The 12,084-nt window shown below is 41.7% G+C and overlaps 1 protein-coding gene across 5 annotated transcripts in view; it reads right to left on the reverse strand.

Annotated features, from left to right (window-relative positions):
- Nucleotides 1-12,084, reverse strand: part of LOC137371258 (protein furry homolog) — a 532,970-nt gene that overhangs the window by 248,163 nt on the left and 272,723 nt on the right. For all 5 annotated transcript variants that reach the window (XM_068033517.1, XM_068033516.1, XM_068033514.1 and 2 more), the window contains exons 24-26: nt 9,132-9,189; nt 8,159-8,250; nt 4,481-4,653 (exon numbers count right to left, since the gene is read on the reverse strand). In XM_068033517.1, the coding sequence (XP_067889618.1) occupies nt 4,481-4,653; nt 8,159-8,250; nt 9,132-9,189 (323 nt within the window). The remainder of the gene's footprint in view (nt 1-4,480; nt 4,654-8,158; nt 8,251-9,131; nt 9,190-12,084) is intronic.

Genomic DNA, 12,084 nt, shown 5'->3' on the forward strand with positions numbered 1-12,084 from the left:
CACATGACAGAACTGCAGGAGTGGCAAAATAATAGGCCATGTCATCAGTTACATGCTTCAGATGACAAATAAGCTATTTTAAAATGTACTATCTCATGTTAGAGTACATTGCTTTCATTATTAATCATATTTAACATTGCTTTGGTATGCATAACTCCTGGCACAAATGATTTATGGGTGTCCATGTTCTGCTACTGTGCTTTTAGACTGTATCAAAGTAGCTGAAAGAAAACTATTTTGTCAATATGATGAAGGCCAAAATATAAAAGCTTTTTCAAAGTTTCAGATGATCATAAGATTGGATCATAGTCTATTAATATAATCCAAATTCTATTTTGAAAGTTAAAATACTCACTGTTATCACACTCCAAAAGGAATACTAATAGTCATAGTTTGGCAAACATTTAAACAAGAAGCTTAATTGTGATGATAATTAAAAGATACTCCTGGAAGTGTCACTGTAAATTAAAAATGTTCATTGGGATATTTTGAATAGAATTGAGTTATGGCATTTATGTTTTCCTGTATTCGTTTTCATTTTCAGTCCACTTGTTCACTGAATTTAATGTTTTTTTTTGGCATTTTGTTTATTTTTTATTTGTTACAAAAAAAGTAGAATGAGCCATTTAAAATGTCTTACCAATCTTCCCTGTGGAGAATGTAGACATTTATGTTGGTCCAAAGAAAGGACCAGATGCAGAAATGGCGGGAAAGAGCAGCTGTGGAAAGCAATGCATATGCCGTTTTGTTTTAAGAAAATGCCAATTTTAAAATTCTGCATTCAGTGGGATTTTATTAGATAATAATGGTTAAACCCAAAAACTGGGACTTCTAGGCAAAATTATTCAACTTTGGAGAAGGCAAAACAGAATGACAAGAACATAACAAAACAGCATGCTAATGTAGGGTAAAACATGTTTAAGGAATGGATAAGGCCAAATTGATGTTCTGTAGTAAGGAATATTAGCACACTTTGTAAAGGATTAGTGCTAAGTAAAATTTAAATATACTTCAGTAACAACGGTAAATGTCAAATAACATGCACTTTAGACATTGAAAATGAATTATAATTGCAAATCTGTGGATGCATTATGTAAACAACCAGACTACTGGCCATGAGCATAAAGGTTTGATTGAAGGCAACCATCCGGTTTCGGTAATACTTCAAAAATGTATTCATGCCATTAAGTGCAAACTGACATACAAGATCAGAGCACACACAATTCTATTGAAATAATACTGAAACTGACCAGCTGATGAGAACAACTCATGTACTTAGAATGGCAAAAATCTTTTTAGTTTAAATATTTTTGATATGACACATGTGCTACAGCTTAATGAACAGGAAATGCAGACAGTGAGCAGGCCATTCCAAAAATTCAGCATTTAATCAACAAAGTTATTTAGTGAGCTATTTCTCTTCTATTATTCCCTCCTTACAGATCTCCCGGAAGAGGAGGAGCCTTGGCCAAGGAACACTATGGCCAATTATAGTTCCCTGTCATGCTAGGCCCCCACTGGCCTAGAATGATGCACATTAAATTTGTCATGAACATTGATTTTAAACTGTTGCTGGAGCGAGGAAAGGACTTGTTAAACAGATCAGCCGTGGCTGGAAAAGATATTTGCATATTAATAGACAGTGCATGGAAGGACAAAGGACCATTCCCTGACACATTCAACCCACAATGGACCTTGATCACCAGGTATTGTGTGTAAGAGGAACATTCCAGAGACTGCTAAGGTGATACGATCCAGGACCGGTTGGACCAGCTGGTCACATGACTAACTGGCTGTTCCAGAGGGTTTTTTTGAACTAGCTAGAGTGTTTGAACTCAGAGTGTCTGTTTGCTCCTGGACAGAGAAGATCTCTCCTGTCTGCTCCCATCTTTTTCTCACAAGCCTCTGAATCCACTGAAGACACATGAACCCCAAGAGAGAAAAGTCTCCTACAGCAAACACGATTTAAGAAGAATACTGGGCCCCAAAGTAGTTTAGGCCTTTACTCTCTAGAGTTTAGAAGAATGAGAGGAGATCTAATTGAGGTATATAAGATGATTAAGGGGATTGACAAAGTAGATGTAGAGAGGAAGTTTCCTCTGGTGGGGCCGAGGGGTCATAGGTTTAGGATAAGGGGTAGCAGATTTAACACAGAGATGAGGAGAAATTACTTCTCTCAAAGGGTTGTGAGTCTGTGGAATTTACTACCCCAGAGTGCTGTGGATGCCGGGATATAGAGTAAATTTGAGGAGATAGACAGATTTTTAATTAGTAATGGGTTGAAGGGTTATGGAGAACAGGCAGGAAAGTGGAGTTGAGGCTGAAATGAAATCAGCCATGATCGTATTGAATGGCGGAGCAGGCACGAGGGGTTGAATTGCCTACTCCTGCTCCTAGTTCTTATGTTCAACAAAAAGCAAGATCTACCTACAATCAAGGATTCTACAGTGAGCTTGAAGAACTGTAACAAAAACTCTTCAGATATTGCCTCAAACTTTTTCACTTTATTTTGCTTCTGCTCTTTTCTGTGTCTATGTGCATGTATCGCGTATGCATGCCAGCATGGCCGCGTCGTGTATCCGTAGGCGTCAACCGAATTAGAGTTTAAGTTCAAGTTTAATAAATTTCAACTTTTCTTCTTTAAATCTAAGAAAACCTGTTTGTGCTAGTTTCTTTGCCTTATAATTGAAAAGCGGTAAACAAGGATTCACCAAGGGGGGAGTTAAAAACAAGGGATTTAAAAAATTAAATCCTGTTATGCTAAGACCAGGTGAAGGCTGACAGGCACCCCTAGACACCTTCCTCACTGGCTCGTAACATTCCTACACTTTTGCCTGGCTGACTTTGCCTAACTCAACACATCTTAGGTATCAAAGCTGGGACTTGCCTGATGCTGTATGTCTCAGTACCATGCCAGGCAGTGTGATTTCTTTTTAAAGAGCATACTAATAGGAATGAAAGTGTAAGTTGAGGCTCAAATATTTAGCTTGGCTTGGTTTAACCACTCCATTAGAGGAACATGAACTCAAATGAAGATTGCTAATAATTTAGTTTACTACAAAATTTGAGGCTAGAGATTATTGTCAGTGACATAAGTGGATGAATGCTTAATGTATTTACATGACATTCCTCTCGGCATTTTAAACCAGTTGTTAACCCATTTATTTAAAAATAATTAAGAGGATTGATAGGATGTATATTTCCTCTGGTAGAAAGATTCAGAACAATGGGACATAATCTTAAAATTCATGAGAAGATGTTTAAAAGCTAAATTGAAGAAAAATGTCTTTACACAAAGGATTGTGAGACTGTAGAGAGCGCTGCCCTAGAGGGCCTTACATTCAAAATCAACTGAGGCGTTTAAAAACGGACACTTATTTGGAGAAAAAGCAGGAATTAAAAAGATAAAACTGTCATGGCTAATTAAAGTAGTAGAGCAAACTCAATGGGCCAAATGGCCGACTCTTGCTTTCATATTAATAAAATAAAATAGTGAACTGAGGAGTACAATTGAAATAAGTGTTTATCAACCACAATTATCTCCAACACTAATCTTTATCCTACAATTGTGTGAAGAGCGTCACTATTGTACATAATCACCTTCACACAAATGTACCTGTGACCTAGAAAAAGTCCAAATATTGGAATTGAACATGTGCAGAACATTATGCTTCCACAGTTGGTCACTTGGTCATAAAAATCCAAACTATTTCCAGGATTATAACTATCTGTGCACAAAAATGGTTACTTACTGACATTTATTAACTCAAATTAACAAGTCAGGACTATCTCAATTACTTTCCCCCCAGCTCTTTACACAAAACGCAATTTAAGTGTGGATAATTAGATGGACTATGTCATAACATATTTCCTTTTGCTTGTAGGAATGGTAGAAAATTAATAATACAGTACAGTAGTGCTTCATCAAAACAAAATTACATTTCTGGACAAATCAATAATTATGGCATCATAATTATGCTCCCATTCTATTTATTGTTGGAGAACTTCAAAAGATCATATTTAAATGAATAATGTATAAACCTTAAGTAGAATCAGTTTTGTTATGTCCTATTTATAGTTTAGGAATGGCTACATTTAAAAATAAGAGGTAATTTTCTGGCTTTGGCTGCCTAACATGCAGGGAACACATATTGGAAATTTGGGTGCATGTTGTTTGTAACTTTCTAACCACCTGGATTAATGGTTAGAAAATGGCGAGCAGCAAATCCCCAAATTTCTGTTATGTGCTCCCGGCAGTTGAGGTTCCTTACCAGAAACGTGAAGTCAGAAAGTTAATTCTGTTTAGTTTGTTTGAAGTATTTAAAGTCTTTTTGTGCTAAAAATCATATAAAAGGGTGGGTGTGATTTAAATTTTACTTTTGGAAAATTCTTTCATGACAAAACTTGCCACATTGGGCTCAAGAAATCAACAAACATCCCTCAAAGTAGAAAAGGAACAGCACAGGTAGAATAGCTTTACCTGGAACACACTGGATCAAATTGGCTACCATTGCACTAAAATGAGCTCGGATGTCTTTCAGAATTTCAACATCTTTGTCATTTTCTGCCTCCAACAGCATCCTGGTTAAATCGACATACTCTAAGAACAGGGCTCCCAGTGCCAAAGTATCCCGTTCTAAAGCTCCATTAGTACTAGCAAAGAGAAAGAAAACTAAGGTTTATTCTCTGCAGTTGAAGACTAAAAGCCATTTATTTACAACAATAAAACACAATGGAGATAATTGTCATCTATTGGTTTAAAATGAAGAACTGGTACAAATCTTGCTGGATCAGTCCATTTGTATAATTGTTCACAGCTTCAAGAGCAAATTTGGATGGGTGTAGCAGTGGTTGGAGCAGAAAACTGTGTAGGTGAAATTTAAAGAGCTTTGGAGAATTAACAAGAAATTACAGAAGAGGGGCAAAATCTCATGCAGCCTTTGGGAAAATTCTAAAAGCATTTCAACCCATTAGCAGCCTTTATAAAGGCAAAGAAGTGAAAGGCAAACAATGAAGGGAAGGAAACCCAATCTGTTGGCATGAGTCTGCAGACAAGTAATGGAGCAGTTAGTACCTGACCACTTATGAATGGTGATGAGGTGGACTGGTGTCGCATGAGATGGGTTGAAAGGTGAGCAGGTCTGTTTGCCACTCAATGGCACCATTCCTAACGGTTAGCTTTGCAATATGCTTGGAAGGAGTTGGAGGCAGGCCTGTGGTACAGTGACCAACACTTTCATATGTAGTGCAGCCACATGCTACACGGTAGCTGCAGATGTCACAAGTGACATCAAGTCTGCATTTGGCTTTCTGAAAATGCAGAATCTATTAAGATACAATTGTTGTCAGATAGGTGCAATAGTGCCAGCATGTTTAATTGCTGGTATCTTGGCAGTGAGGGATAATGCTATGTGTTGAATGCCCTGGCATGCATTCTTTCATGCAGTAACAAGGAAAAGCATGACATACTGTGATTGGAGTAATTCCATGCAAGAATCAAATATTAGTTTGAGTAGCATTCACGCATCTTATTTGTGGTATCTAGTCTGCTGTCCCAGGGCTGAATTTTCACTCTGATATAGAGACGAGTACAGAGGTGGGTGAGTAATTTTGTGCCACAAGTCTACCAGTTTGCCGTCACCATTCTGTTCCCAGGCCATTTTCCTGGAGGCGGGATCGGGGGTGGAAGGGCTACCTTCCCACAAGAGGCGGGTAGCCAATTAAGGTAAGGTACAGGCCAATCATCAGAGGGCGACTGGAATTTTCCAGTCAGCCTGTGGGCCCACTCGCCATCAGGAATAGGCTAGCTGCCTGGAGGAGGCTACCCGGCAGCAGACAGGTGGGCCAGCACTTCAGGCAGGCTTTGAGGCCCTCCCTGCCTACTGGGTCACAGTTGAGGTCGCAGACGGCCCTCTGGAGGGGCTCTCCCTTCACAATGGTGGCCCTGCAGATACAACCATATTTTAATTCACAAATGTTAAAAGCCGCTGAGAGGGCACCTCAAAATGGAGGAGCCCTCTCTCTCCCTTACTTGCAACAGCAGGTTGCAGCTCCTTCCATGCTGGAAGGCCTCCTATTGGCCCTCCAGCTTTGAGAGCCCACCCACCATCCTTAATTGTACGGCAATGCCCTCTGGCCATTAATTGGCCATTTCAGGGAAAATCACTGCTGGGCGACTGCTCCCAACAGATTACGGGTTTGGGACCCCAAAGTTGGAGTCCCAACCCAAAGTCCAAAATGCAAAATCCTGCCTTAGTTTCCTTTCTGGAATAGAAGCTCTCACATGCACTGATTCTCTGCCAAAGCATCTCTATCTGTACTGGTGGGTGAGTAAAGAACACCTGTGTTGCTGCCTGATCAATGTGGTATCTCCCTAAGGGTTCCCCTCTTTCTCATTCAAAATGTTGAGGTCGTGGATTCCCATTGGGGAACCCATTGGTAACACTACTGCAGTTGAAGGAACAAAAAGCAGTAGGGCATTTACCACCAAGCTTCATGGCCTCCTAATTAGATGCAAGAAGGGTAAAATAAAACAATTGAGAAAATTGTTCCAGAGGTGGCCTTACAATTGCTCATTTAATTTTCTGACTATTTCTGCTTGCAGCTGATTCCCTATCAGCCAAGAAGAGCCACTATATAGGAGTGTGATTACCATCTAACACTGTACTGTCATAATGCCCATAAAGATTGTGCAGGAGAGGTTTTGACAACAATTAGGTGTCATTTCAATATGTTTAAAGCTCTGCCTTAGCTTCTTGTGTCTCTCCCCAGAGCTACCATGCGCACACGAGGGGCTGAATTTTATGAGGCCTCCGGTGTGGGAGTTGTGGCGGGGGGCCTGGAAACTTCATCCGGGAGAGGCCCACCACGACCTCCGACGCTGAGAAGGCCTCGCCACATTCTACCAGTGGCGGCAAGGCCTTGGTGCGGCCCCCCACCGCCATTCAGCAGTGGGGCCTTCATTCAGATATTAAAATTAATGAAAAAACATGTAAATCAGCTTACCTTGTCCCGGCGGCCGTCCCACGCCAATATTACAGCCACCGGCCGGAAGTCCTGCGCTTTTGGAACTCCATTCGGAGTTCCAAGGCGTGACACTGGTGGGGAGGGGGGAGCAGTGAAATCTTCAGGTCAGGAGGGGTGTGGGAGCCGAGTAAACCGCTCTGATTGGTTGTGGGGTTGGTGGAAAGGGGTTGAGGGTCAAATATTCTGAAGGTGGGGGGTATATATAATTTTATTTATTGTGAACTCATTCTGTGGGGCTGGGGCAGGGGATGCAAAGTTTGAATAAAATTTTATTTCCAGTGTAAGTGCGATGGGACTTTGAAACATTTAAATTTACAGGAAAGACTTGAAGCCCTTTAAAAATGGCGCCGGACACCGTTGCTGCTGATGGCGTGGCCGGCCCCTCTACGTTATCGGGGGTGGCCGCTTTGCCCCCTCTATTTAAATAAGCCTACCTAGATAAGTGCGTGCCGCCGTGATTTGCAGCGTGCTCATAAATGTCCGGCCGTAGAGTAGAAATGGAAGGAAGCCAAGCGTAACAGATCTCTGCCTTTTTTTGGTTGATTACCTCTTGTTAACTGGCGCACTTGTGGTATGACATACTTAAAAATCATTTGCAATTGTCCCTCAAATGTACAAAATACATACATGCAAATACTTTCATTTATTTTAAAGAACACTAGCAAACTTATAAAATGGTGCTATATTGCAATTTAACAGTATTACATATTACATAATCCCATTCTGTTCATTTTAAAAAGAAAACAATGCAAAGCTTAACTATTGTCAAAGTGCATTCATATGCCATTTCTGGAATGCAGGAAATCTTAGTTGGCCCAACAAGCCATCCCCTTTTTGCTCTACAGTTCTCAATTTTCTCTTTTGGCAGAAAATATCTGACGGTCCTTTTAGCTCATTTATGCTGTTTATTTTGCTACCCTTCCTTGGTAACTTGTTCCTCTTTGTGTGAAATTGTTTTCCCTGAATTCCCTCTTTACTCCCGTAGTTCTTAAATAATCACGAATTTTTTCTGAACTACAAAACAGATTCTATCTTGTATCTCAACAGTATCTAATATTTAATTTTGAATTATGTGTTGTACAACAGAAAATGTTGTTAATCTTTTCCTTCAGCCATTTTATTGCAATCTTACTTGTCACTTATAACACCAGCATCAGCAAGAAGTTCAAATATCCTTAAAAGCTGCAGTCGTAATAAATCTCGACGCTCACGACGCTTCTTGTTCTAAAACAGAATACAGAAAAAAAAGAAATCTACATAGACTGAATGGTAAAGCTTAACAAGATTACATTTGTGGAAAGTAACAGTAAATGCTATTGTTATTAAATAGATTACTTAAAAACAAAAAGCCTCTGAATTTCTTCTCTGAAATTGGCTCAAAGATGCTGTGGTCTTAGAGTCGGGGGTGGGGGGGTGGATTCAGGTATGAATTTAGCTCGGAACCCAGTTGAGTGAGTCGCCTCTGTTTTTTCTGCCCATCAAAAATTTTGCCAGAAGGATGGTCAGATTAAGGACTGGGGTGGAGGGGAAAAAGTTTAAAATATAATAAGAGACTGGTTTCAGTAATGCAGTCTATTGCACAGCAATTTATTAAATAGAGAACCATCAATATATTTTAAAAAGCCTTGACCTTTGGGGCCCACATGCATTGGAACAATGTGCTCCAGCAAATTTTCCTCCCCCTCATCTGGTGAGTGCTCCACCAGTACGAATGATGCCAGTGCTTGCCATGACAGTTAAATGCTCCTGACCCTGTGAAAAGGAATGGGGTCAGGTGAGCAAATAATGGCTACGTGGAAGTCCAGCCCCACATACTCTTTCACGTGCAAAGCAGGACCTCAAAGACTGATTTTCACCTAGCCATTATTTTTGCATCTGATTCCAGCCCACTTTTCAGTTTTTATATTTGCCAAGTTCAAAATTGTAAATAAACTTGTATTTTCATATTCTACATTTTTCCCTATTTTATCATAAGTAATTATACAATAACGTTCAATCCAAATAAACATGACATAGCATTTAGAGTGTTCAAGAAAAAGAAATCAGGTTCACCAGAAACAAAGTCTTTATCAGTATGCCTTGCAAGCAAATTCTCAAAAACAAACCTCTGGTCGGCGTTCAAGAGCTTCCTTCATCAACGGATGTAACTCTTCAACTAATTCTCTGAATCATAAAAAGAGAAAAAGTATAACTACGTATTCAACGATAAGGAATATAAGCTTAGAAATTATTGTTCGTTATATTAATGGAAGAAGGCCATTGCTTATGCAGAGAAAGTAACCTATATAAGATAAATGGGTTAATATAGCTGGGTTATCTCTCTCTGCTCTTTGGCCTCCTTGTCTCGAGAGACAATGGGTAAGCACCTGGAGGTGGTCAGTGGTTTGTGAAGCAGCGCCTGGAGTGGCTATAAAGGCCAATTCTAGAGTGACAGGCTCTTCCACAGATGCAACAGATAAAATTGGTTTAATAAATAAAAGCAAAATACTGCGGATGCTGGAAATCTGAAATAAAAACAAGAAATGCTGGAATCACTCAGCAGGTCTGGCAGCATCTGTGGAAAGAGAAGCAGAGTTAACGTTTCGGGTCAGTGATCCTTCTTCGGAACTGGAGTTCCGAAGAAGGGTCACTGACCCGAAACGTTAACTCTGCTTCTCTTTCCACAGATGCTGCCAGACCTGCTGAGTGATTCCAGATAAAATTGGTTGTCGGGGTTGTTACACAGTTGGCTCACCCCTTGCGCTTCTGTCCTTTTTCCTGCCAACTGCTAAGTCTCTTCGACTCGCCACATTTTAGCCCCGCCTTTATGGCTGCCCACCAGCTCTGGCGATCGCTGGCAACTGACTCCCACGACTTGTGATCAATGTCACAGGACTTCATGTCGCGTTTGCAGACGTCTTTAAAGCGGAGACATGGATGGCCGGTGGGTCTGATACCAGTGACGAGTTCGCTGTACAATGTGTCCTTGGTATTCCTGCCATCTTCAATGCGGCTCACATGGCCAAGCCATCTCAAGCATCGCTGGCTCAGTAGGGTGTATATGCTGGGGATGTTGGCCACCTCAAAGAATTCTGTGTTGAAGATACAGTCCTGCCACCTGATGCCAAGGATTCTCCGGAGGCAGCGAAGATGGAATGAATTGAGACGTCGCTCTTGGCTGACATACGTTGTCCAGGCCTCGCTGCCATAGAGCAAGGTACTGAGGACACAGACTTGATACACTCGGACTTTTGTGTTCTGTGTCAGTGCGCCATTTTCCCACACTCTCTTGGCCAGTCTGGACATGGCAGTGGAGCCTTTCCCATGCGCTTGTTGATTTCTGCATCAAGAGACAGGTTACTGGTGATAGTTGAGCCTAGGTAGGTGAACTCTTGAACCACTTCCAGAGTGTGGTTGCCGATATTGATGGATGGAGCATTTCTGACATCCTGTCCCATGATGTTTGTTTTCTTGAGGCTGATGGTTAGGCCAAATTCATTGCAGGCAGCCGCAATACTGTCGATGAATCTCTGCAGACACTCTTCAGTGTGAGATGTTAATGCAGCATCGTCAGCAAAGAGAAGTTCCCTGATGAGGACTTTCCGTACTTTGGTCTTCGCTTTTAGACGGGCAAGGTTGAACAACCTGCCACCTGATCTTGTGTGGAGGAAAATTCCTTCTTCTGAAGACTTGAACGCATGTGAGAGCAGCAGGGAGAAGATCCCAAACAGTGTAGGTGCGAGAACACAGCCCTGTTTCACGTCACTCAGGATAGGAAAGGGGTCTGATGAGGCGCCGCTATGCTGAACTGTGCCTTTCATATTGTCATGGAATGAGGTAATGATACTTAGTAGCTTTGGTGGATATCCGATCTTTTCTAGTAGTCTGAAGAGACCACATCTGCTGACGAGGTCAAAGGCTTTGGTGAGATCAATGAAAGCAACATAGAGGGGCATCTGTTGTTCACGGCATTTCTCCTGTAGCTGGCGAAGGGAGAACAGCATGTCAATGGTGGATCTCTCTGCTCGAAAGCCACACTGAGCCTCAGGGTAGACACGCTCGGCCAGCTTCTGGAGCCTGTTTAAAGCGACTCGAGCGAAGACTTTCCCCACTATGCTGAGCAGGGAGATTCCACGGTAGTTGTTGCAGTCACCCTTGTTCTTATAGAGGTTGATGATATTGGCGTCGCGCATGTCCTGTGGTACTGCTCCCTCGTCCCAGCACAGGCAAAGCAGTTCGTACAGTGCTGAAAGTATAGCAGGCTTGGCACTCTTGATTATTTCAGGGGTAATGCCGTCCTTCCCAGGGGCTTTTCCGCTGGCGAGAGAATCAATGGCATCACCGAGTTCCGATTTTGTTGGCTGTATGTCCAGCTCATCCATGACTGGCAGAGACTGGGCTGCATTGAGGGCAGTCTCAGTGAGGACATTTTCCCTGGAGTACAGTTCTAGGTCGTGCTCCACCTAGCGGTCCATTTGCTTGCGTTGGTCAGTGATTGTGTCCACTGATTTAGATTTGAAGGAGGCGATCTTCTTGATGGTTGGCCCAAAAGCTCTCTTAATGCCATCATACATTCCTCTGATGTTTCCGGTGTCAGAGGCCAGCTGAATATGACTGTATAGGTGTTGCCAGTAGTCATTTGCGCAGTGCCTGACTGTTCTTCATGCAGCGCTTCTGGCTGCTTTAGGTGCTACACATGTTAACTCGCTGGGGGCTTTCTTGTAGTTCAGCAGTGCAATACGCTTAGCGGCTATGACAGGTTCCAGCTCTTCAAAGTGAGATTGAAACCAGTCTGCATTCCGCTTCACACGTTTGCCATTGGTGGTCATTGCTGAGTCATAGATGGCATCTCTGATGTGGGCCCACTTGGTCTCTGCATCCTGGATTAACACCTTGGTTTAAGTGGTGGACTAGAGTGTTATACAAAAGCTTAAGCCTTTGTTTGTGAGTATCACCAACAGTAATTTCCAGACTACAGTTTTCTAACACTGACAACAAACAGCAAATAGTATTTAGTCTATGATAACTACAACAAAGAATTAGCAGTAGGAAATAACTTACATACGCTAGTGTAATTTA

This window comes from Heterodontus francisci, chromosome 6 (genome assembly GCF_036365525.1).
Source record: "Heterodontus francisci isolate sHetFra1 chromosome 6, sHetFra1.hap1, whole genome shotgun sequence".
Taxonomy (NCBI): Eukaryota; Metazoa; Chordata; class Chondrichthyes; order Heterodontiformes; family Heterodontidae; genus Heterodontus; species Heterodontus francisci.